Genomic DNA, 24,465 nt, shown 5'->3' on the forward strand with positions numbered 1-24,465 from the left:
TGTGCTTTGTATGCATTCATCTGCGATTATAGTGGCTTGTGATATTATCAAACCAGTTCCTTCCACCTTATATAGTCTTTGTTCTAACAATCACAACGACTTGCTCAGTAGGCACATATACCCAGGACCAGCAATAGACAGACCACAAGATCTAAGTAAAAGAGCATGACCCTGTGGTCGTGTCTGCAATAGAGCTCTTCAATATCCAATCCATATTTGATGCTATGGACTGTGCGATGGGAAGACGCGATATGCTATATATGGGACCAAAGAAAAGAGAACCAAAGAACATGTTGATACTACCCAGAGAGGTAGCACCTGTATTTGGGGGAGTGTATCTCTTGCCACTCGCATTCCTGATGTGGTCGGGGCCGCAGTCGTTGTCTCATAATGTAATGGTCAAGGACTAATCATACACATTTTTCCTTCTTACATCCTGTAATGAGTCTAAACATGACAATAGCAATGGAATATGCACATTCAGACCCCTAGGGCATAGAGAAAAAAATACCAAGTATCCAGGACGATAAAACCGGAGGAGCCGAGCGAAGCGCATGGCACCCGTGATCGCACCGGCGCTTTCGGACCAGGGATCAGGATAAAATCGAGGGTTAGTGTTTATTAAGGAGGAAATGTGGCGCACCGTGGAATGAGATCTCCCGGGTATAGCATTGAATGTGAAAAAAGGTGCTAGACAGGTTGAGAAGACTTGTGCGGCCAGATAGAACGAGAGTGACGTATTGTCTACAGAACCTTAACTTCGGAAGCTTGTCTGCAGGATACGGTATAGGTATGCGGCGGGATGTCGTGGGAAAGGCAAGGGACTGGAAAGAGATCAGGATTTGGTGACCTGGTCTAGCAGGGGCAGTTTGTCTAGCCCCGGTGAGGCTGAATCTGAGAATGGAGTAGCTGTCATTTAGAAGGAAGGGAGAGCCGCATTGCCCCGTCCAATGAGTCACCGCTGGAAAATCTTGCGAGAGTTCAAGGTTAAGTTTTGCTCTTCGGTGCTCGCAAGCCTAGTGTCTCACCCAGCCACGCATCGCTCCTTCTGTGACTCATCCAGAGACAACGACCACGACAGCTCGGCCCAAAAAGCCATCTTCTTTCACCACAGCAGAGCGCATTGAAACCGTTAATTTCCACTTGTTTTATAGAAAGACAAAGTCTTCAAGAGACAACCTACAGCGCGAGTATATACCGTCCGACGATGCTCTCCATGGCGAATACATTCCACTCAAATCCCCTGAAATTCAAACCGCCGCTGCAACCGCAGACCACCAACCACAACCGAAGACGAGTTTGAACACAGCAACTACCTACTGGCGAGGTCCTATATTGAGAAAAGGACCATGGCGAAACCAAAATCCCAACCCGAACCACGGCGACCGAAACCACTCATCGTCCCGCCACGGAAGGAGCACACGCACACAATCATTCTCCTCCATGACAAGGGCGACAAGGGACGCGAGTTCGGTCGGGCGTTCCTCAAGACAATGGCACTGCAGGATCACGTTCCGACGGTGCGATTTGTTTTCCCGTGCGCGTTTAATGCACCCGTTCCACCTTCCACCGCGGCCGGGGACACACAGGCGCGACCGCCGAAAAGGGTACAGACCCCAACACAGTGGTTCGACAATCCTCCGCATATTCGTGAGTGTGCGAACGCGATGGCGTCCCTCGTTGAAACAGCTCAATTCTTGCAGCGCCTTGTACACGAGGAAGCCAAAGTGATAGCCCAAACGGGGCGGTATGGGATGCACCAAGCGCACAGGCGCATCTTCATTGGCGGCAAGGGTCAAGGTGGTGCCGCGGCGTTGCTGTACCTCCTCGGAAGCCATCGGCAGCTTGGTGGAGTGATATGTTTTGACGCGGTGCTGCCGTGGGAGTATCAGCTGGAAGTGGCGCTTGAGGTGACAGTGCTCGGCGGTGGTAACGGAAATATCGGTGCGGTGAGAGGTCTGAATCTCGTGCGATGCCTACTGGGATTTGAGGGCCGGGATGGAAGAAGCGACTTGGCTCGAAATATGGACGGCCTGCACCATCTGCGAACTCCTGTTTTCTTTGGCTGTGGCGGGGAATCACGGGGTAGCGGCCAGGCTACTGTGTCCCTGTTGGACTGTGCGTTTCGGATGCACGTTACCGAGCGATGGTGCGGAAAAGGAGGAAAGCAGTGGTATACTCAGCCGGATAATGTGGAAGCTGTCCTTTGGTTTCTGTCGGGAGCGTGTGTGCCCAGGGTGTATAACGTAACCGAGGGTGACGTATCCCGAGGAAGTAAGGAAGCAGGGGAGAAAGAAGTATAAGAAGGCGAGGTTGACAAGTTTTGAAATGAGCAACAGAAAATCAAATTCAGGACCAGTCTAATCTACGAGCATATTGTCTATAGGCGATTCTTTTCCAGTACATCCAAATCCAGCATATGGCGGCGAGGGCTGACTGGTATCGTGGCAAGCATGGTCTTACGGTCAGGTTCCTGTACGGCGATTGCGCAGTTAGAGAAACTTTGCACGGCATCCCCTGTGCCGGACGCCCAGATTCAGCCTGGATCATGTAAGCTCGTTCGTCGAACATCGTATTTAATCCATGCCTCGGATGCTGGCGATCCCACTCGGCATCTTGGTCCTTGAAGTGGAATTCGCGGGCCGTCATGAGGAGGGTCGTGACTATGGCCGCGAAGGCAAGGTTTTGTCCAATGCAGCCTCGCGGTCCATGCTCGAACGGTCCCCATCCTCCGGCTGGCGGATACAGCGGGTGTCCAGGCTCGACACCCAGCGGTCAGGAATAAAGGAATCCGGGTACGGCCAGTAATTAACGTTTCTATGAACCGCGTGGTGCAAAATCCAGATTGCGCAGCCGTTTGTGGGGTATACAATACCCGTGTCGGGGTCACAGAGGGAGACGTCGGGGTCGCCATCTCGGATACCATCCGCGGGGTGGAAGAGACGCAGGGCTTCTTTTATAACTGCCAATCTGTAAGGGAGTTGAGTGAGAAGTTCTGGTCTTTGCCGAACCCGAGTGGCGGTCTTGGTCAAGTCCGTGCCGAGTATTTCATCATGCTCTTCACGGACATTGGCGAGGATGTCGGGATGCTTCAACAATTGGTAATGCGAGTACATGACTGCGACGGCAGTGGAGTCATGTCCGACGAAGAGGAATAGGCGAATCTGTGCAATCGCTCAGGCTTTGAACTCTGCATCGAGAGTCGGCCCAGCCGCCGGATTTGTTTTTATATGATCCTCGATAGCAAGCCCCATAAGCGTCCTGGACCTCGACCGCGTGCCGGGTCCTCGGCGCTTTAATGCAGTGTAGTGCGTTTCGAGTTCAATGCCGATGTAATAGTCCATTACCCGACCGTTGTACCATTATCTGACCCATCGCACGGGATTCATCCGGTTGAAGTAATTTCCCGTCTCGATTTGCGATTGTCGGTCGATCGTATCTCGCATCGCCGCAGCACCTCCGTTGGCTCATGAACCGGGTATCCGTGCGCACCGGTCAGTGGTGATCTAACGTGGAGACGAGGGAGCATACATGGTGACGTTTCCAATGATGTCCATCACGCAGCGACAGACGAGAACGTCCAGAAGAAAGGTGTCGCCCGATTTCGCCAGTTCACGCAGTACATCAACATAGATCTCTACCTCTTGGATGATGTATGGCACGTATCCGTAGACTGATCGCATGTTGAACCCTTGGTGAAAAAGCTGTCGTTTTCGCCTCGCTTCCGGGCCATTGGTATCGAAGATGGTTCGTCCGCCAGTCATGTGAGACACAAAGGGTGCCATGGAGTATGGTTCAGCGAGATCATGATTCTGGCAGGCTTGAAACGCGAGATTAGGAGACGTTACTACCAGCATGGAGAATCCAAATGGCCATGTGTCTATGTAGAAACACGGATCGAGATCGCATTCTGAGGCGAGGGCTGCAAATGTCATAGCGGATTGAGCATCTCTTAGGACTCTCTTTGTAAATTTAGCGAGGAATGGGAGGTGTCCAAGGAGGGAATTCCATCGAGGCATGGGCTGGCCGAGAAGGAGTGTTAGTCAACCCGATCCATAGCAGAATGGACAACCAGAGACTTACCATTCCTTGCTTTTTAAGACTGGAGAACAGCAGTGGAACCTTTATCCAGGTGTATACAAACAAGCCGATGTAGACTGCGGTCAAAGACAGGATCCCCCAAGTTGCGATCAACAACCACCGGTTCATTTGGTCTCCCATGGCCAACTCTGCGGTTCGTGGTCAGGCAATATAGAGATGACGAGGATGGGAGAGGCCACCGAGGCTGCTGAAGCAATGGATGGCTCATTACCCTCGCGTCTGCGAGGAGGGGAGTTGAGTGATCGTGAAGCGCAATTCGGAAAAAGGCGCGTCTCTGAAGTTCGAGACAAAGGATAGTAAGCCGTGGCCGGCTTTCTCTTTGTCCGCTGCGCGTCGTGTTTCCGGTATCGTCCGCAACATCGAGGACCGTATCGAACAAAGACCACTCGGACGGGGGGTATTCCAGACCCCTTCCGCTCGCCACAGTGCTAAGTGACGATATTGTGTTCATGGAAATTGAAGACCAGTTTGGGTCTGGCGTTATGGGAAATGGCGCTAGGCCAGGGTGGGACTAGTGTTCTTTCCACCACCCAGGCTCTGTGACTCTGCTCCAGTTCCCGCACTTGTTTCACCCGGCGCAGAGCAGATCTCACGAAGAGTTTCACTCTCGGCCATTTGACCTATTTGCCAGGTGCTGCTGGGTCAGATATCGTTGAATACGGTCCTTCCGGCCGATCGCCCGACAACGAATGCTCTGGAAGCACCAGCGATGACCGTTGCGCGCGGCGTCCTGAAGGTTCATCGGTCTCTTCTTATCGCCATGTCCGGGCAGGCATATTTCAGTATGTGCCATCTCATTGAACATCGACGCCAACGGCGAGATTTCAGAGTTTAAGCGGATTAGCAACTCCAAAGGCGTCGCGTAGATGGAGAGAACACCGGGCAGGTCAAAGCTTCTTGGGCACTGCAACTCTACGGCGAAAATGGAAAGAGACCCAGAGTATTGCTTTTACAACCACCCGGTTCGTTTTGCTAATATGACCGACCATAGGGCGCTGAGTAACGTAATAATTACCTCTTTCTAGATGGCCTGCGAAGTGTTCCAAGACCCTACTCTCCTTGCTCTCGCCCGCGATGAGCTTTAATCTCACTGCTGCCAATCAAAAGAAGACGATACTACCGATACCCCCGCCATCGATGTCAAGAAGCTGTTTAAACAACCGACACTCCAGGCAGTATACGCCGAAACCTGCGCTTGCGCTTGAATGGGTTCATGGCATGGCGCGTGCCACTGTCCGACATCGAGATTGGCGGCTGGTATATCCCGAAAAGTCACTATGTGGTTACCAGTCCAGCAGCATTGCATAACGACCCTGCGATCTGGTGCGCTGGCATCAACGCTCACTACCCGGTCGAGGAATTCCACGCCGAGCGGTGGCTGACCACCTCTTCAACAGGTAAAGTTGAATTCACCCCGCGATTCGCCAAGGGCGCCTGGATACCCTTTGGTGCCGGGTATCACATTTGTCCTGGGCGGCGCTTTGCGAAATTCGCGGTTTTTCTTTTTACGGCACTGTTGGTCACAATGTATTACTGTGACTTTCTGAGCGACGCGGCGCAGGTTGGAACGAGTATGAGGAATTTTGGGTTCGGCACGCTGGGGCCAGATCGGAAGGTGCCTGTCCGGATGAGGAGGAGGGCACCTGCAGCTCCAGCTTGAGTAAACATCCTGATGTCGATTGTACTCTTAGAGCGAGTCGTTTTTCTTGCGATGACGTCAGAGGCGGCCAATTTAGCTCTATGAACAAACAAAAATTTTTCATGCACCAGACCCCTTCTTTTGAGGCGCAGGGACGGAGCCACGTACAGGCCCCAGCCCCCAGTAGCGATATGCCTCCCTTTTCGAGAACAGCGGTGGCTTGTGTGGATCTTTGTTCAGATGAGCCTCTGCGCCCATCGATTGGCATACCGTATGCAGTCTAGCGCACTCAGCCCTGTCTCCACTGGCATCTGCACCTCGCGATGCTATACCCGAAGCAGTAACCGTGTCGTCGCGAATCGGGTAAGCGTCGTATCCGTACTCTAGCGTCTTCAGTCTGGCCAATGCCGGTCGTCAATGAGCGATGGGGCGTTGCTTGTCACGTCTTGACATGGAGACTCTAGAGGAGACTAGCGATAGACGGGTACGAGCTGAAACCCACGAGGCAGAAAGGTTCGTCATGAGGACGCTTTCTATATAAGGTGCGATGCGCCCGAGTTTTGGGATACCTCAACCCTCCATCACCGCTGCAATGGCTTACTATCTGTACAAGAAGATCAAGGCATCACGGGCCGCCAAAGCCCAGAGCGAACTCATCCCTCTCGGTAGCAGTCATACGAGCCCATTCGAGCGGACATCCCAGCAACAGGACGGCCGTCCACTGACTTCAAATGATCCGCTTTTGTCAACTTCCGAGAAAACACCCCCGTCTCCTGAACTCGAAGCCGAGAAGCGCCGGCGACGCATCTACCGTTGGAAGCTCATCGCCAGTCTATTCCTCCCATACATGTTGGCGACGATAGATCTGACTATTGTCGCGACCGCCGTTCCATTCATCGCATCACATTTTAGTTCGTCTACTCTGACTCTTTCTCGCGTGCTCTACTAATCATGGCAGACGAACTCGACGAGCTCAACTGGATCGTCACAGCATTCACCTTGACATCCACCGCCCTAATTCCAACCTTCGGGCAACTCGCCGATGTCTTCGGTCGACACGCAACCCTCCAACTAGCGACATTCCTTATGCTCATCGGAAGTGTCCTGTGTGCAGCCACGCAAAGCTGGGGCATGCTCCTTCTTGGACGTGCGCTGCAGGGTACGAGCTCCGCCGGCTTGATGACCAACATCATGATCATCCTTGCGGACAATGTGACACTGGAAGAGAATGCGAAGAATAATTCCATCTTTGCGTTTGTTGGTGGGGTTGCTTATTCGATTGGGCCGGTTATTGGGGGGTGAGTCCCCTCGTTCTCTTATGCGAAGGTGATGATGCTAACTGGATCAGGTATTTGACCGACGTATGTCCTTCTCATTCACCTCGAGTACTTAACTAACGTGTGCAGTCCAACTGGCGCTACTGCTTTGTTATCTCGATTCCTGTACACTTCCCCTCCCTTCGCTCTTCTCTCGTTGCCAGAATCCAACTAACGTAACTCTAGATCGCCTTCGTCTCCCATATAATAATATTCATCCTCCTCCGCAAAGAGCTCAAGCCCGGAACATACACCCACACCCCCTCAACCTCCCCCGTCCGCTCCTTCCTCTCCGCTCTCGCGACCCTCGATATCCTCGGAACAATCCTCTTCATCTTCGGCGTCGGCCTCATAATCCTCGGCACTGCCTGGGGTGGCTCAACCTATCCGTGGGTATCGGCCCAAGTTCTCGCGCCACTGGTTGTCGGAGCCGTCTGTTTCTTCACCTTCTTTGGTTACGAGTACCTACTTGAAAGCGGGAAACTTTCTGGAATTTCCCTCCTCGCGAGGCAGAAACCCATGCTGCCGTATAGTATGTTCAAACGGCGCGACACACTATGGCTCGCGATCTTGCAGTTTGCTGCGGGCGCCGCGATGTATTCTGTCTTCTACTATGTTGGGATTTACTTCACCGTTGTTGAGGCGTATCCAGCGTCCAGGGCAGGTGTGCAGTTGCTTTACTATATTCCTGGCTTAGGTGGTATGTGCTTACTCTCGTCTCTGCTTGATATTCCTTCAATCCGGGTACTGACCTTGTGAATAGCCGGCGTCTACCTAGCAATGTTCCTGTGCAATGTCACCCCCGCGCAAACCTTCTACCCCCTAACCCTGGGAACCATCCTCGAAACCCTCGGCCTCGCCCTCGTAACATGGGGAATATCCGCTCAGAAGACATCGATAATCAACGGCATGATGGTCCTCGCCGGCGCAGGCACCGGAATCCGCATGATGCCGGCGAACCTACACATAGCGGGTATCTGGCCCGATAAACTCGCTGCCGCACTCTCGCTTATGCGCTTTGCGTTGCCGTTTGGTGGGACGGTCGCGATTACGGTCATGGGGAGTGTTTTTAACAATAAGCTCTCTGCTTCGATTGCGGGTCTGACTACCGGCGGTGATGCGGTGTCCGCGCAGGATCTTGGACACGGTGGAACGGAGAGCCTGGATTTCATCGCCTCACTCCCAGACTCGCTGCAGACGGCTGTGCGGAATGCAGGGAAAGATGCAATTATGTGGGCGTACATCTCCATCATGCCGATTCTAGGGATTAGTCTTGTGACGGGATTCATCATGGGGAATGTCTGGATTCGGAAGAGGGGGAAGAAGGGCGATGCGGAGGGTCGGGCTCAGGCGCAGGCGCAGGCGCAGGCTGAAGGTGAAAGTGGGGGTGGGAATGGGATCGCGGGTGCGAGTGAGGTTGTGTATGTGCCGTATCTCTATGCGGTTTTCAAGGTATGCGTTTTCCTTCTTTCGTTTGTCTTCTCCTTACTTTGACATTTCATCTTGCTTTTTTCGCACCTAATCCGCTTCTCCTCCTCCCTTTGTTCTCACTTTGTTCTCACTTTCCTCTCATTTTACTCGCGTGTCGCGGATGTCACGCGGTCACTGACGGTAGTTCTAGGGTGTTGGGCGGTATAAGCATGTCACTCGGCCGGTTCAGCTCGGTGGCTCTGGCGAAGCGAATACCAGTGAGAGGGCTTGAGTGCTCAGATTATGTTGATAGTATTGTATAGATAGGATGACTCGGGTTTAATTAATGCTTTTTCTCGAGGGGTGGCCTAAGGTAGACGATCAGTAGGGGGCTCGACTTCAAGGTTGGCATCACTACTCTTTCAAATTCACTTTCCCCTCACTTTACCTGTCACTGGACATATGGAACTCTAAGTCAGGCCACTCGGCATCGGTTACCCTATCGCGAAGAACTGCCTAGGCCAGTGCCATTCAAGCTTCAGGTTTCCCGTCATCAGCCCGCTCGTATTCAGCCTCACCCAGCCACCCCCACCCAGCTCTTCATATAAAGGGAACCAAGAGCTTCAGACCCACCTCTGAGATTCTTACTACCAGAAAAAAACAGCGATGGACACAGACGCAGTTATAACATTTTTCGACACTCATCCAGTCTCCCGCGAGACGGTTCACGATCGGTTACGCGGGACTATTTTCGGCGGGGCTTTGGGGGATGCGATTGGATTGTATACTGGTTCGTTCGAAGCCTTCGGCGCTTTGTGTCGATCAGGTCCATGCTGATGCGAAACTAGAGTTTTTATCGAAGGATCTTGCTCGACAGGCGTATCCGGAGGGAAAGTTCCAACTCGTCGACCCCGTGACGGAGTTTGAGGCGGACCAACACCGATGTATGAAGGCCTTCTCTACGGGAGTCTTGCTTATACTGACTGAGCTAGTAAAATTCGTGCAGGTGCGTAACATGTCAAAGGTGGCTGGACCGACTAACGAAACAGACCGGATGGACCGACGACACGGACCACGCGCTCCTCATCCTTCTGTCTTATTTGCACCACAACGGCCGCCTCGATCCCGTCGATTTTGCGCATCGGCTGCAGTTCTGGGTAGAGCAGGGTCTACGTTGTCTCGATCGGCTTCCGCTCGGGCTAGGGAGAACGGTCGGGCAGGTAAATGTTCCACCATCTAGCGGTCTTATTCCATTCTAACCCTCCAGGTGGTATGCGACAAGAACTTCCTCAACGATCCAGCGGAGACAGCGTATAGGAAATGGGACAAGGCTAAGCGGAATGCAGCTGCGAATGGTTCGTTGATGCGGACGTATCCGCTGGGAGTGATGTGCTTCGATAAGTCGCTGGAGGAGACGTTCCGGATTGCGAGGGAGTTTTCGCTCGTCACCCATGCGGATCCGCGTTGCATCGTTTCTTGCTGCCTTGTGACTGCCTTGATTCGGGGAATTCTCAGAGAAGAAGTGGTCATCGAAAGCCATATTGACAAATTGATCGAGGAGTCGCTTACCTGGACAGAATCATGGATCAGCGAACAGAACAGTCTAGAGAGTTCTGACCGGTACACCCCCATCGACCGCGATGAGTTCCGCAAACATGCTTTCGCACAGTCACTAGAAGATCTCCAGCTTGACGACGCGATGAAGATGGGATACGTGTACAAGACGCTGGGCTCCTCGATCCTCCTCCTCCGCCTGGGCATGCGCCGTTCTAAATCCAGTAACCTGCCAGCGCTCTTCGAGGACCTGATAACCGATCTGATCATGCAAGGCGGCGACGCAGATACCAATGCCGCCGTTGCCGGATCGCTCCTGGGAACCTTAGTGGGATATAACAAGCTGCCCGAGAAGTGGAGGGACGGAGTGATGCACGGTGGATGGCTTCTTGAAAAGTGTGATGCGCTGGCGTCCGTGACGGGCATCGATCCGCCGTCTGAACCGTATAATGGCACGAATGACCCGGGTACGGGGCTTGAAGGGGGGAAGCCGCGGTTGACGCTTCCTGAGTTGCATCAGCGCGAGAGGGAGTTTAGTGAGCGGTGGTTGAGAGCTTCGAGCGAGGCGCTGGAGAAGAGGGCACGGGAGAAGGGGAAGATTGATCAGGCGAGGAAGGACCGACCTGGCTCCAGGCTGCGCAGGTTCCTGTTTGGGAAGTAGGCATGGCAGGTGGCTCCTTCCCTCGCTGGTTGAGCTGTTGCGATGGCTCCTTGACTTCACTGGGATCTCGTTTTCCTCTTCATCAGTCAACCATTATTCCCTCACTTTTTAATCAACTTTATTTCACTGTCTTTTTACTCTCTTTTTAATCCATTGTTGCTCACTTATTCTCTTCTACGATCAATCTGTCTTGCTGACTCCTCTGAAACCATGGTCATTTCCAACCTCGAACGCTCGCTAGGAGTCATGGGTAAGTACAGCGGATTAGACGGCCTCACAATCTACGCCCACGCGACCACCGACCCGGTGCTACTGTTGTACGGATACGGCGAGGATTTCCAAGGCGTTTCATGGAAGATTCAGGGTGGCACCGCAGCCCTTGCGATTGCCAGTCCGCGCGCCGCCCTTCTCATCCCCGTCCCTCAACCCCCTGGGTCCCTGTACCAGGGCAAGCCTTCTTGGGACGAGGAAACCTACGCAGCCCACCTGAAGTTGATTCTAGACTCGATCGCCCCTTTCTTTGACGAGTATCAACCAGAGTACTGGCCTGTCCCCGATCTCGTTTTTCACGTCATCGTCTGTTCCCGCTGCAAGTGTCTTCTCAGGGACGTTTATTGGCCAGTGTTGAAGCCTTTGCTGCAGAAATACAGTCTCCCCGCCAACGACGTGCTTATGCTACGGGATTTCAGAATGCCCGATGTTCCAGATGATCAGGACATCACCTTCGTTGTTCACGACAAGCAAGGGCATTCTCACGTCACCTTGCTGGGCGGGCCGGACAGGCAGCCTCCTTGGTTTTACATTGGCGTGGAGGATCTGGATGATCGCGCAGTGAGAGTCGGGCAACTACCTGGCCGCTCGAGCGATCGAAGTTCGGTCTTTCGCATCCTCAGTGACCGGCCACCGCCTAAGCTCTCCACGGCTGGGTCCCTGGCATCCAAGGTCACGGACAACGACAAGGCCAGAGAGGTCCACGTGCAACCGCTTGAATCCGCCCCATCTGCTTTCGGAACTTCGGCGTCGGAAGGCAAGGGAAAGGCGAAGGAGGTCCACGTGCCGCCTGAATCAGGCCCATCTGCGTCCAGGATCTCGCCCGCCAAGGGCAAGGGCAAGCGAAAGGCCAAAGAGGTCCACTGGGAATCGCCTGAACGCACCCCGGCGGTGTCCCGGGAGACATCGGCCCCAGAGGGCAAGGACAAGTATACAGAGGCCGAACGCGAGAAAGCCTTGTCGGACTGGTGGGAGAGTACTGGGTACGCGGTGCCCGAAGGCGGCAGGACCGAGTTCCAATGGCCAGCGCCTATTTCCAAATCCGCCCAATCGAGGTCCGGAAAGGCTGCGGCTTCGAAAGACAAGGGCAAAGGTGTCCAACGTGAACCCTCCCTGGCTGGACCGCAGGTTTCGAACCCCAAGGATAAAGACATGGGCAAAGGGAAACAGGCCGAACGCGCGCCTCCATCTGAACCCACTCCGTTCGTATCGCAGGCTTTGACTCCGCAGGACAGCGCCCAACGTCTCCCACCCCTGGCTACCATAGGGCTGCCCACTCCGAATGTCAACAGCCAAGGTTTCCCGTGCCCGCCCACTTTTGGGGACAGTGGCCAGGATCTGCCGCGCCTGGCCACCTTGTTGCCCCCGGTTTGGACCCACCAGGGGGGCGAAACTCTCCCGCACCTGGCTGCTCTAGGGCTGCCCACTGCCGAGGACAGACCCATAACTCTCCCGCCTCTGGTTACCCTAGGGCTGCCCACTCCAAATGACAATGGCAGAGGTGGCCAACGTGAATCCTCCTCGCTTGCGTCGCAGACTTCGACTTCTGAGAACAGGGACAAAGGTGGCCAACGTCAATCTTCTTTCTCGGCTACGTCGCAGACTCCGATTTCCAGGGTCAGAGACAAAGAGGACCCATACGCACCGAATTGACAACAATAACTGTTACATCTCGAGTTTAACACCATACCATGCTTTACCAGGGATCAGAGGACGAAGACATGGGGCAGGAATTGGTGTCTTCGGGTATCTAATATGTGTATTAATAAGTTAGCTAGATTAGAAGAAACGATCAGCTCTCCTTGGCCCAGTTCTGGCCACTCCACATGCCTCCGGTCATGCCCACAAAGTAGTCGCGGCCTTTGAACAACCAGACAAAGAAGCTCGGCAGCTTGGTCCCTTTGATTGCGCCGACACCTTTGCTCCGTCCGATCGGTACGAGGTGCGTCTCGCCCTCGTCTGCGGTGAGCAATCGGTCGTCTCCAGGAGGAGTCTGGCCGGCGGCGATAAGGAGGTCACGCTTGAGATTGGCCGCGAGAACGGGGATCGCGTCCACCATGATGAGCACCGACGGACGAGCATAGTTCGACGCATCACCAACCGCATACACGCGCTCTCCCGCCTTGTCAACCCGCAGCGTCTTGGGGTTCGTCTCAACCCTTCCATCCTTCGCGCGCAACGCCTCGGGCACAAACCCCGTATTCGGAATGGTCCCGTGCGCCGGAATATACAAATCAGCCTGCAACGTCTTCCCATCACTCAATTTCACCTCCGTCTTCGCCGTAACCTCCCCTCCCCTCCCCGCCTCAGCAGGCGAAACAGACTCGACACTGACCCCCTTGACAACCTCAACCCCAACCTTGGCCAGATACCCCTCAGCCGTCTGCGCGAGCGCGGGTCGCAAAACGGGGAGGATCTCGCTATCCTTGCTGATGACCGTAATCTTGACCTTTGGATCTGCGAGCTTCGAGGCGAAGAACCCGGCGCGACCGTTCAAATGTTCGCCGAGTTCGCCGGCGGTTTCGATTGCGACGGGGCCGCCGCCGGCGATGATGATGGATTTTGCGGTTGGGAGCGCGGACCGGAATGCCGCCCAGTGTTCCTTTACCTCGTCGCGGCCGCCAGAATTCAGACTCAATAGTGGACTCGGGGTTGAAGAGCCTGTTGCGATGACCAGCGCATGGTACTCGATCTTCACCTCTTCGCCCCCATCCCTGGGCGAAACAGTCACAGTCCGCGCCTCGGGGTCAAACCCCGCCGCACTGCCATGCACGAACTTGAACCGGTCACCGTACTGCTTAAACCCGGCCTCGAGATCCGTCCAGAGCTTACCCTGATCGAAGAAACTATCCGAGATAAGCGCGCGCGGAAACGCAGGCCGCACGATGATATCGCGCGAGGACGAGACCAGGACCACCTGGTACGTGTCCGGCGAGGGCAGTTTGGGGATGATGTGTTTTAGTGTGCTGTGTGCGACCCCGGTTCCGGCGTAGGAGCCGCCGAGGATGAGGATTGTTTTTGGGGTTGGAGTGGCCATGGTGGGAGAGGTTTTTGGAGGTCGGCTAGAGGGAGGGAGGATAAGATGAGCTGGACTCGCGTCACGTCGCGCAATGAAATAAGAACGGCTGCAGCGTGATGTGATGGGAAGAAAGTTGCTCCTGGAAAGAGGGGGTGGATGTTTGGGGTTATTTATACCCCGGTCGTGACACCCAGAGCTCTGCCGGTCCGTGTAACTATCCCTGCCGCACTTGCTTTAGCCTGCTCCTGATACGACCTCGTCAGCAAGGATAGCTCAGCTCAAGCTCCATTAGGAATCAATTGTCATCAGCCCAACAGCCTCCTGGGAAGAATCGAAGAGAGAGAACGATTTCTTGTTGCCGGGAACCCAATCTTAATCACGACACCTCGAGCTATGATTCGCCCATTTTAATATGTTCATCTCTGCCTAAATCCCCTAGCGCAGTTTTCTCACTCTGTGGCTTGGATGGTCTGGATTAGATCTGGGGCCGGACGCAGTGCGCACCGTGTCGGCGTCCGGAATTGTTCTGGTCTCCGAACGTCCTTCGTATTCGTTTGTGCTTCGCGATGATCGAGCATAGATTGGGACGCCGATGGGCAACACCAACCTCAATGCCTTGCAACTGAGATCACAGGTGCATATCGAGTCTGCGAGCAAGATACTCATCGATCAAGGTGTGACCCTCGGCCAGCTTGCAGGGCTGGGGCGATTTGGCTGGGGAGCGGAAGCGAGCGCTAGCCCCGGGGGCCGCAGCCAAAATCTCGCGGGCTCCGCGGGCAGGGATTCGTCCGTTGTTAAGGCGCCCCGGCCTGAGGCCACCACACCAGCTCGGGGAAGCGGAGATAAGGCAGCGATTGGCTTGGCGGACTGGAGCGGTCGGACTCTCCGACGGGGACGCAGGAGTTAAGCACGCTGAGGATGAGCGATAGATACAACGTATCTTGGCGTTGAGATCATATAAATCAAGACGCAGCGCAACATCTCATTGAATAGAGATTCTTTTTATCGGCTCTGATGGGTCAGGAGGTGAGGCTGATAGTTAGTTCGAGGCAGATATATATATTTGCTCTTTTAAACCGACTGTAACAATGTAGCAAAGAGCGGCACTTAGAGGCTTCGATACAGAGAGCACAGCATATACTACTTGATGAATGACCAGGCAACTAATTCTGAGCATGCTTGGAAACAGTCTTGAGCATTTAGCAAACTGCTATTCCGCCCTGGTAGCCGTAGATACATGGCTCTTATCGCCTAACATTATGTTGTTATAACATGGTTGATTGGAGGGGAGGTGGATGCAAACTAGGAAAAAGCTGAGGCATGATAGATAGATGCATTCTGCAAGTTTATAGGATTACTAAAGCTCTCTAGAGCGAACAGGGTATATAAAGATCAAGATCACGTGGTGTTTGCCCATGGCACAAAGGCAGATTTCCCAACATGATTCAAATGGCACATTGAAGATGTGAATTTGCGATAAATCGCTGGGATGTATCAAGGAGCTTGTGGACCGCGGTCGAAAGGTACAGGAGGCGTTCGATTGACCTTGATATCACTATATTGGCCGGCGAATGCCTACTTGAACAAGGAAGCGCAAATGAAAACAGGACCTTGCTCTCACGGTGAGTCGCTATCTAGATAATATACGTAGTAGTGATATTATTACACGTGTCCTGTCTAAGGGGGCATCGTCTTTCCTAGTCAGGCGAGATGATTGCTAGACGATATTGCCCCCCTTCTCACCGCTGACCAGGCCAGCCAAGCACACAAGTTGGCGAAGCTCCAAGCGCCTGGGTGCCCAACTCGGCGAGGGCGGAGGAGAGTGAGAAGGGTAATTGGATGGCGACGAAAGCGCCTCACCAATGGCAGCCATTATACGCTGCAGCTTTGGTCGTACAAAGGTGGCTGCGCACCCTTCCTGTCAGCCTCACTGGGTTCGCGCTTTTAGAGCGCCGCAATCCCCTCCTTCCCGACGGGAAACGAATTCCCCTCTCAGTCATATGCATTGCGGGCGGAAATCTCAAAAATCACACTCGGCGACAAAATGAGCGATCCGTTTTCCGTCACAGGCAGTGCGGTGGGAGTTGCCTCCCTCGGGCTCACCCTCTGCCAGGGCTTCCTTGCTTACTATGGGCCCTACAAAGCTTTCAACGACGATATAAACGAAGTTTTCTCTCGAATTCAGAGCCTGAATCATATTTTGTTGCTGCTCCGGGAGCGATGCAGCATTTTTTCTGCTTCAGCGGAATCTCCCCTTACTCAACCGGAGGACTTGGTGACAGTCCAAATAGTGAATTGTCGCAAGGGCTTGGAGAAGCTACAGAAGATGCTCCACAAATGCAAGGCGGCTTGCCCATCAGACAGTGAGCATGCGCCGAGATTCAAGAACCATATTGACCGCTTCATGTATCCTTTCCGCCGGGACACGTTGATGCAACTGATGGCAACGGTCAGCTGGTTACAGTCCAATGTTGATACCTCTTTACAGGTTCTGCAGCTGTGAGTAACATGAATTTCAGGTATTCGAGTGTTTCTAACACTGGCAGTGCGATGCTGGACACCGGACAAAGATCAATGAGTCTGGTATTGACCAGCACATTATCAACTGCATCAAATACTACACAGATACTCGGCGGAATTGATCGTCTCCAGGAGAACCAGTCAAGCCTTGACCTGACCATAGCAGCACTGGCATCACGCATAGGTGACATCGTATGACTTATTCTCTCACATAATTACGGTTGTACTCGTCTAACATTGTCCCATGCAGGAAACGCACATCAAATCTAGCAGTGGCCGACCAATTATGGACCCAGGGCTTTTGCGGTCGCTCATGGACAACCAGAAAGAAAACGAGGACACTGTTCAAGATACGATTGGCCATTATAGAAGGCGGCTCCGGTGCAAAGATTCTCTGAAGGCAGCGACTTCCCAAGACAGCAGAACCCAGGCAAATTTCGGTCAAGCCAGCCAATCGTGGTTTCCATTCAAGAGGCAGAGCCGGGACATAATATCCCCCGTGCATCGCCACACAGTTTGCAATAGATTTCTGAGATACTCGGTTACTGCATCAATAACCGTGACAAAAGGGGCAGGGGGGTTCGCCATTAGCCCTTCTCTACAGTTTCGCGCGGTGGTCGCGTGGGATTCACCTGCTTTTGAATTGTTGCGCAATGTTCATACTGAGTCGTCTGACACAACACGTCCGTCTGTCATACGAGACACCCACAGGGCTTTGTTTGCGTTGTTTGAGGCACGATTGGCCTCGCCGACCGATACCTTGGAAGACGGACAAACATTGCTGCACGTATGTACCACTGACGGTCTTCAGCGGATTGCCACTAACGCGTGTAATGCTAGGGTGTTGTCTATTGGCAAGAATGGAGCACGACCTGGGATTACAATATGTGGAAAGATTGGCGATGCCTACTGACGGATCTTTTAAGAGCAGGCACACCATCAGATGAGCCCGATCTCCGGGATAGAACACCGGTTGATATAATAGTGAGCCGGTACCAGTATTCCGTATCTGACTATGGACAGCAAGATTGGTTAAGATACAGCACGGATGTCTGTCGCGATCTATTCAATCGAGGTTATTGCATGACAAGTAATGCCCTTTTTCAACCAGGGATTGAAGATGTAACAGGGGATTTTCGCTTGTGGCTTGACTATGTGTTCAATGACGATAATACGAGTTACCTGAACGGGCTAGGGGTTATATGGTCAATTGTAGCAAAAGGCGGACCGTATGGTAGGTGCAGGCGCTCCGCTATGCATGGAATAACCAGGATTATTCAACTAATTCAAGATAGACATGAACATTCCGCGCGAGCTGATCCCCCTCACAATGAGATCGAGAGAGGATCTTCGTTCACTGTTATTAACAAATGATAACCTGGATGCAGACTGGCTTGACTATTATGCAGAGTGGCCGGAAGGTTTTGCTGTTCTGTTCAAGCATGGATATTTACCTTCTTTCAAGGCTCTATATCGGGCGTGTGATAAACAATGCGTCCCAAGCATCCAGATGATTCTCAGCTGCCAGGACTTCTCTCTTGGGCGGAACGTGCTTCGGCTTGCTAGCCATCAGCGCAACTCGCAGATTCGTGGCCTGATGATCCAGGCGTTCGTGCACCGCAGGCGACGCCTCCACGCACTAGCTGAGTCTCACCTCTCTATAACCGCCTATCGTGCCATTAATTTTCAACCAGAAGTGCTGTTGAATTACCATGCTGCAAGAGCGTGCCAGTTGCTTGCAGCTGAGGGTCTTGACCTTCGAGGCCTGGAAGAGCAAGAGGCTTATTCGGTTTACTCTACTAAGCAACCGGGTATTGTTTTTTGGAACGAACTATGGGACCAGGGGTTCTGTGATGTCGATCAAGCCGACCTAGATGGAATGACACCACTCATGCTGTGTGCATACATATTGCCTGGCTTGCCGGCGCTTCATTCCATGCTTCAAAAAGCGGGGTGGTTGATATCTAAGGGGGCTGACCTGTCTCGCAAAGGCCCTCAGGGACCCGCTACTCACTACCTTGCTAAAGGAATGTATCGTGAAGTATCTGGGAAGTACGAGAGTCTAAGCCTGAGTGGTCAGTATATCTCGACATTTCATGCAATACTCCTCGACAGCACCTGCGACGACTGCAACTGCGCTTGTTGCCCCGGAGGCTGTATCGCGTTCGTTAAATTGCTGGCTATGGTCTTTCCTATTCCTACGTGGTATGAGCCTTATGAATATAATGATCCGCGGTACCAATATGCACTATCAAACGTGTTTGAGAACATCGCCAGCACCCTCTCGGCGCAAGACGAACGGACTTTTTATGACCGGCTAGCGCCCAGGCTCCTTCGATACCTCACTTTCTGCGAACTGGATCTTACTCACACGTGTTGCCTCCCGCGCAGGGAGCTGGACCAGAGCCGGATTGACGAAATCCATCACGACGAGGCAGACTCCGTTGCCCAGCTTGACGTCCTGGTAGACGAGTTCCTACAAGGATACAGCGAGTCCTCAATGACTTTTCACGAGTTTCTGCGGGAGGTCTGGTCCCCTAGAATGGAGACGATTCTGTCGGAAAAGCCCAGTGACGAGGAGATTGCTGAATTTCGTCGACTTGGCGTGACGCCGCGGGCGCCACCGGACACCGTATCGTGGAGGGCTCGTCTGTATCCGTACCCTATCCAGGGTCGTTGTACTAGAGAAGCAGACGCCGTACAGAGGGTCAATTGAATGGAGAAGCACTTCCTAATTATCTCCACAATGTGCTCAGTTGCATCCGCACGATCACTTCCACACTCAGCACCTTCATCGGGCACGGATCCCTCCGGCGCCAGAACGCCTGGGCGGTCTCCTGGTATTCCCTGCCGAAATGCACCAGAGCTGCCTATCGTCACGTGAACCCGGCGGTCTCAGCATCTGCCTCGGAAGAGCGTATCGTCTTGATTGATTAGTCGAAGGCGCACCTTAGCAAACTGAGGCTGCTGTCGAGCCCTACAGCAATCAAAAAGTCCGAGAGATCATGTAAAGCATTATGTGCTTGATTACATCAGAACACCCACTCATCTAGCAAAGCTTTCATACAGGCAGCACCTGTTGCTGCAGCATACGGTTGCCATCTTTTGTTTTTATGGCTGTCAGCATAATCACAGACCCCTTTGACCACCAGGCACGGCAAACTATCCCAGACCCCTACACCCTCCATTTCGAAGGCTAACACATTGTCTCGCATAGCGATAAGATCTCTATCTTGCCCAGATCTCATGACAGTATCCCCAGATGCGATCAGACCAAGATGTATAGTGGGAGAAGGCGTATGCCCCTGAGCAAGTGCAGCCTGAAGCCGTTTGCGTCGAACAAGTTTATCCTTGTGACACTTCAATAGGTCACAAGATAGGTCAAGCACTTCTTCACAGACTGTGCTATTGCTAGAGTGGGCACAGATGGTGCAAGCAACGGGGTCATGATGCTTGTGCCGATAAGTAGACTGAAATAGCTCATCATGCTCTATCCCTGGATACCGGGCAGCGTCATTGCCAAGAGACTGATCAATTACTTTCAGATATGTCTCTATATTGCCGATAATTCGCTTCTGTGTCATCGTCGTCTGGATTTTCGAGAGGAAACCTCGGATCGCCACGTTAGGCCGACCAAGTTCATTAGTGACAGATGTCTTGCGAAGAAACGCCCCTGGAACTCTTCTGCCGAAATCATGCTGGACAATTCCGTCACTGATCAGTATATCTCCGAGAATAATTTCCTCGTGTTCATTCTTATATGGAACGCCGCCGCAAACTCCGACTACCAAGGCAAGTTTGATGTTCGCATAGGTTGATCGTATAGAAGAGGCAGCTTGGGATGCAACGCTCTTCCCAATACCTGGAAGGTGGACTAAGACGGCGTTATGGCGACCCATTTGACCGACTGTGTATGTATTCAAGTCTCCTGGCGCGTTATGACAGAGGGTAGAATCTTGGAAGATCCCATCAAAAAGAGCACTGACCGCATCGACTTCTAGCGGCAGGGCACAGAATATTGCAACCGTGAAATCTGCTGGAAGAGGAGACCCTGAGGCAGTGATGATTTTGTGTGAGATGACTTGGTGAGAAATGGTCTTTGTTGTGTTCATCGTGGAAAGACTTGGGATATCCCAGTCATCTCGGTAGGCGTCTGATAATATTTTCAATGGGACGACAATTTTCTCATAGAGGGTATTCTGTCGTGCTCTAATTTCGTCTACCTCTCTAGATCGCCCCATTGAATAACCACTGAACAGCTCAGGGTTGAGACAGTTGTTAACGGCGTCTTCATACAGTGAATGTACTGTGTCTTTCAAATTGCTTCTTTGAGCTGTTGTCCACGCCCATGTATAGTAATCATTGATCTTGGTTTCACTTAAGGGGTGGCAATCCTCTTCACTTTCCAAAGGCTGCTTGATCGCAATTTCGATGAGAAGGATCCCTAAGGCAAGGATATGTGGATATTGGTGCATGAGATCACTTGAAAGATAAAAGTCCTTGGATTTCACAACCGCTCGAGCCAACTTTGTCGTCAGGTATGGATGCGGTTTACCCTGGTCTGTCAGGCCAGTTCCTTCATGCAATAATTGAATGCTCTTGTGAGTCCAGGGAGAGATCATCCATGGTGAATTGTAATATTGCCAGACGGACTTGGCAATAGTATAGGCCAGGTGAGACTTAGCCTTATTGGAGATATGAGGAATAGTCTCCAGCCATTTCCCAAGTGAAAGTCCTTCACAAGGAAAAATAGCACGGGAGGGTGTGGGATTCGGGGGTTCGATAACCTTAAGCACGTTTGACTGTATATAAAACTGAACAGGATTTGCAAGCTGATCATCGATCAATTTGCAAAATTCTCCCAGGGCTAGTCGCCGCATTCTTTGTCCTAGGGAGCTATTTTGTTTCGGCGATAAACGCTGCAGGGGTGAGGTGGCGAAGCCTACTTGCTTCTGCTTCTGAATACCAGCCCGCCTGCAAATCTCAGAACTGGGCGTTAGCTGTACTTGTTGGCTTGATCAGGCGGTTGTCTGCCTCACCTCGGAATCACCACATTTGACTCTTTCCACTGCACAAATGATTGAGAATGTCTCGATGGGGAGGATTTGGATTTGAAGACGAGTTCAAATGAAATATCTTCGTCTCCGTTGTGGCTGTCAGTGCTTAGTCGCAGGCGTATCCATTCCAGGTGACCAGTGCGGCAGTGACATGTCGCGTTGGACTGTAGTTGCGTGAAAAGCATTTCATTCAGATGCCTTGGATACCCAAAATCGCCATTATCCTGGTATCCCTCTGTATATAACGCCTCCGTTCTATCCACTTTTAAGCAATCCGGGATCAGGAGTAGAAGGGTATGGTATTCGGGGTTTCGTAGGACAAAATGTACCAAGCTTTCCTGTGTTTCTTTGATAACAGTCTGTCTGATTTTGCTCGTGGAATCCTTGTAAGTACGAATCCTCTTCAAAGCTCGGAATTGACCAGGCTCGCTTCGCGACGTCTGCAAGGTGTTTTAGTGAAGGGTCTTTGAGTGTATGTATAGAATGACGCTCACTGAACATGCTTTGTCGACAAGCTCAAATATTTTCAAGAGCTTTTGTTGCGCGCTTGCTGTCTCGCTGATTGATGCTACCTGCTGGGATAGAACGAAGAGCTCACATCCTAGCGTACCATAAAGCTTGTTACGAGTCTGTTGCCCTAGGAGAATGATCTGGTTGCATATCCACGGTAGAACCTGATAGCCTAAATCCAGGACATCTGAATCGTCCATGAAGCATGATAAAGACCTATGCGCCTTAGAAATTACAGTTGAAGAAAATCAAAGGAGGCAAGAGCGGGTCAGCTAGTGCGGGGTAATTAGGCTAACTGCAGCACGTGATGAGCTGAACCTCGATTCCAGAGAGAAACTGTCCAACTCAGGTAATCCAAGATCGTTGATGTTGTATTAGCAGTGATGACAGACCAACTTACCATATATGATACCACACTGGCCTGCCATCAGGCTTTCCAATCTGTGGGTGCTGTGCCTATCCTGGGAGAATGGGCAGAAAACTGCATCGCGGACTTGAACCTGTGGGCTGCTGCGGCTGGTGCTTTGAGGGTGGGAAAGGCATCCCTTGACGCTCGGCTTTCCTCAAACCTGGACGCAAGAGACTTTGTGATTAACCTTTTGAGAATGCTGCAAGGATTCGTGGAAGAGTGCGTTGAGATAGGTATCATCAGGGTATTACTATTGCGAAACACAAGTATGACTGACTTGTTCTCCAGGGAGCAAGCTGCATAGCGTAACACCAGAAACCACCGAACTATCCCAGGCTATCCACGATGTAAACGATATTATGGGCCAACTCAGCAGAGTCACATCTTCGATCCGCAAAGCTGGCACAAATGCTCGCATTCAAAAGGCCGATGCTTCCTATGACCCTAATCATCCACAGATTAAAGCTTTATCTCAACACCTCCAGCTGCTTCTGCTAATAAAGCCTAGTGAGAATGGCACCTGGCAAGCTAGGGCCTCTCCGCAGGGCATCTTAGTGCTTTCGTGTAGAGATGACACCCTTATGATCGATTCGAACTCTTTGAACCCTATTCAGCAACGGCTCATTGAAGCAAATTTGAAACGGAGAAATCGATTCTTATATGCTCAGCGACATGCACTGAAATTGTCCAAGAAAGACTACGTTACCTCAACATCAATACCGGCACCCCGACAATTGGCCCTGCCACCTGTTGTCAATGCTCCCAAAGGGATAGAGGGGCATGAAGTGCCAAGAGTCTACAGTGCAACCACCGCAACCGAAGTACAAGATCCGATTGCACTACCAGCACAAGCCAGTGCTCAGCCGGCAACCACAGTCATATCCGCAATCAGCTCTCGTGTGACGTATCCCAAACCTCCTCCAATCAGAAGCGATCAGAATGTGTTTCAGTGCCCTTGTTGTTGTCAGACATTGTCAACTACTATAGGTAAAGGAAGTCAGTGGAAGTATGTAATGATACCCTGAGCTTCCCAAACATGATTAACAGTCTATGATTATAGGAAACATCTCTCCAGAGATATTCTTCCATACACATGCATTCTAGAGCATTGCCCTTACCCCGAAAAACTTTACGATACCAAGAATCTCTGGCTGTCGCATATGTGTACGGACCATGGAGGCAGTTTATATTGGGTGTGTCTTGCTTGCAATGATTCGAGAGCTCGTCTAGTGTTCTACGAGAAATCAGCACTCATTGAACATCTAGAGGAGAGACACTCAGGGGGTATAAAACCCCATCAAAGACCTATGTTGGCCTCTGCCTGGCAGCGGGAAACGTCAGTATCCATACACTCTTGCCCCTTGTGTGGGTTTGAAGATCAAGACTCAATCGCCGTCCTGAACCATACTGCTGAGCATCTCCACTCATTCTCCCTTAGGTCCTTGCCATGGGCACCAGGGGAGGCTGAGTGTGATAATGATTTGTACGATGAATATTATGAAGAACATCCATATTTCAATGCAGGAAGATCATTCGGTACGGAGAGTGGGCGTTCGAGATCTACGATGGCATCTGAGCAGTGGGATCTGGAAGATTTACCGGCCATAGGTCCTGACGGAGAGACAACGGAAACCAATCGGCTGACAGAGGAGAAGATACGGAATATTTCGGGAAACCCAAAGAGTGATACAGATATACTAGATGCATTTTTGAAGGGCATTGAACACCAGAAGTCTCTCAAGGAGCCATTCGCACCCGCCAGCGACGGCAACCTTGTTTCCGTCCTCGACGACCAGAGCCAGTATGAAGTGGTTAGGATAGCTACTGAGGGTGATGTTCCTGATTGGTTATCCGAAGGTCCAAAAGCCGAGAAGGACTGGAATCTAGAGGTGCAAACCTTGGTGGGCCATTCTGGCCAGGTTTGGTCAGCCGCCTTCTCCCCAGACGGCCGTCGCTTAGCAACTGGCTCTAGTGATCAGACTATCAAGCTCTGGGATCC

General features: G+C 52.1%; 11 protein-coding genes across 11 annotated transcripts in view; 7 read left to right on the top strand and 4 right to left on the bottom strand.

Moving 5' to 3' along the window:
- The first annotated feature begins 1,047 nt into the window (after window positions 1–1,047).
- Window positions 1,048–2,437, top strand: BJX68DRAFT_248267 (uncharacterized protein). Its single transcript, XM_071041890.1, has one exon. It carries the CDS (start codon window positions 1,350–1,352, stop codon window positions 2,301–2,303), a length of 954 nt encoding a protein of 317 aa, XP_070893321.1. The 5' UTR covers window positions 1,048–1,349; the 3' UTR covers window positions 2,304–2,437.
- A 77-nt stretch (window positions 2,438–2,514) lies between these two features.
- BJX68DRAFT_248268 (cytochrome P450) lies at window positions 2,515–3,744 on the bottom strand. The gene has a single exon (XM_071041891.1). The coding sequence runs from the start codon at window positions 3,114–3,116 to the stop codon at window positions 2,664–2,666; it is 453 nt and encodes a 150-aa protein (XP_070893322.1). The 5' UTR covers window positions 3,117–3,744; the 3' UTR covers window positions 2,515–2,663.
- BJX68DRAFT_272304 (cytochrome P450) lies at window positions 3,507–4,221 on the bottom strand (the record flags this gene model as incomplete). The annotated part of the gene is made up of 2 exons (XM_071047171.1): window positions 3,507–4,022; window positions 4,084–4,221. The coding sequence occupies 2 exons, from the start codon at window positions 4,219–4,221 to the stop codon at window positions 3,507–3,509; spliced, it is 654 nt and encodes a 217-aa protein (XP_070893323.1).
- A 461-nt stretch (window positions 4,222–4,682) lies between these two features.
- BJX68DRAFT_248270 (uncharacterized protein) lies at window positions 4,683–5,702 on the top strand. Its single transcript, XM_071041892.1, has one exon. The coding sequence runs from the start codon at window positions 5,176–5,178 to the stop codon at window positions 5,407–5,409; it is 234 nt and encodes a 77-aa protein (XP_070893324.1). The 5' UTR covers window positions 4,683–5,175; the 3' UTR covers window positions 5,410–5,702.
- Window positions 5,703–6,332: 630 nt separating this feature from the next.
- Window positions 6,333–9,105, top strand: mfs56 (putative MFS multidrug transporter; the record flags this gene model as incomplete). The annotated part of the gene is made up of 6 exons (XM_071048745.1): window positions 6,333–6,651; window positions 6,699–6,997; window positions 7,243–7,756; window positions 7,820–8,508; window positions 8,678–8,744; window positions 9,077–9,105. 6 exons carry the CDS (start codon window positions 6,333–6,335, stop codon window positions 9,103–9,105), a joined length of 1,917 nt encoding a protein of 638 aa, XP_070893325.1.
- A 27-nt stretch (window positions 9,106–9,132) lies between these two features.
- BJX68DRAFT_272307 (ADP-ribosylglycohydrolase family protein) lies at window positions 9,133–10,681 on the top strand (the record flags this gene model as incomplete). The annotated part of the gene is made up of 5 exons (XM_071047172.1): window positions 9,133–9,256; window positions 9,315–9,410; window positions 9,459–9,472; window positions 9,516–9,686; window positions 9,734–10,681. The coding sequence occupies 5 exons, from the start codon at window positions 9,133–9,135 to the stop codon at window positions 10,679–10,681; spliced, it is 1,353 nt and encodes a 450-aa protein (XP_070893326.1).
- Window positions 10,682–10,891: 210 nt separating this feature from the next.
- Window positions 10,892–12,604, top strand: BJX68DRAFT_272308 (uncharacterized protein; the record flags this gene model as incomplete). The annotated part of the gene is made up of 1 exon (XM_071047173.1): window positions 10,892–12,604. The coding sequence occupies one exon, from the start codon at window positions 10,892–10,894 to the stop codon at window positions 12,602–12,604; it is 1,713 nt and encodes a 570-aa protein (XP_070893327.1).
- A 69-nt stretch (window positions 12,605–12,673) lies between these two features.
- On the bottom strand, window positions 12,674–14,434 carry BJX68DRAFT_202298 (uncharacterized protein). The gene has a single exon (XM_071037570.1). It carries the CDS (start codon window positions 13,986–13,988, stop codon window positions 12,744–12,746), a length of 1,245 nt encoding a protein of 414 aa, XP_070893328.1. The 5' UTR covers window positions 13,989–14,434; the 3' UTR covers window positions 12,674–12,743.
- Window positions 14,435–16,014: 1,580 nt separating this feature from the next.
- On the top strand, window positions 16,015–19,206 carry BJX68DRAFT_272310 (uncharacterized protein; the record flags this gene model as incomplete). Its single annotated transcript, XM_071047174.1, has 5 exons — window positions 16,015–16,469; window positions 16,517–16,682; window positions 16,741–17,277; window positions 17,331–17,724; window positions 17,786–19,206. 5 exons carry the CDS (start codon window positions 16,015–16,017, stop codon window positions 19,204–19,206), a joined length of 2,973 nt encoding a protein of 990 aa, XP_070893329.1.
- A 279-nt stretch (window positions 19,207–19,485) lies between these two features.
- On the bottom strand, window positions 19,486–22,288 carry BJX68DRAFT_248278 (uncharacterized protein). The gene is made up of 3 exons (XM_071041893.1): window positions 22,042–22,288; window positions 21,530–21,987; window positions 19,486–21,464 (listed from the first exon to the last, which is right to left on the bottom strand). Exons 1-3 carry the CDS (start codon window positions 22,255–22,257, stop codon window positions 19,523–19,525), a joined length of 2,616 nt encoding a protein of 871 aa, XP_070893330.1. The 5' UTR covers window positions 22,258–22,288; the 3' UTR covers window positions 19,486–19,522.
- Window positions 22,289–22,752: 464 nt separating this feature from the next.
- The window catches only part of BJX68DRAFT_202318 (WD40 repeat domain-containing protein), a 2,876-nt gene continuing 1,163 nt past the window's right edge, over window positions 22,753–24,465 (top strand). The window contains exons 1-2 of the mRNA XM_071037571.1: window positions 22,753–23,472; window positions 23,527–24,465. The exon at window positions 23,527–24,465 is cut by the window's right edge and continues 2 nt beyond it. Coding sequence (XP_070893331.1) covers window positions 22,826–23,472; window positions 23,527–24,465 — 1,586 coding nt within the window. The 5' untranslated portion in view covers window positions 22,753–22,825. The remainder of the gene's footprint in view (window positions 23,473–23,526) is intronic.

This window comes from Aspergillus pseudodeflectus (genome assembly GCF_044049435.1).
Source record: "Aspergillus pseudodeflectus strain CBS 756.74 chromosome Unknown BJX68scaffold_78, whole genome shotgun sequence".
Lineage (NCBI taxonomy): Eukaryota > Fungi > Ascomycota > Eurotiomycetes > Eurotiales > Aspergillaceae > Aspergillus > Aspergillus pseudodeflectus.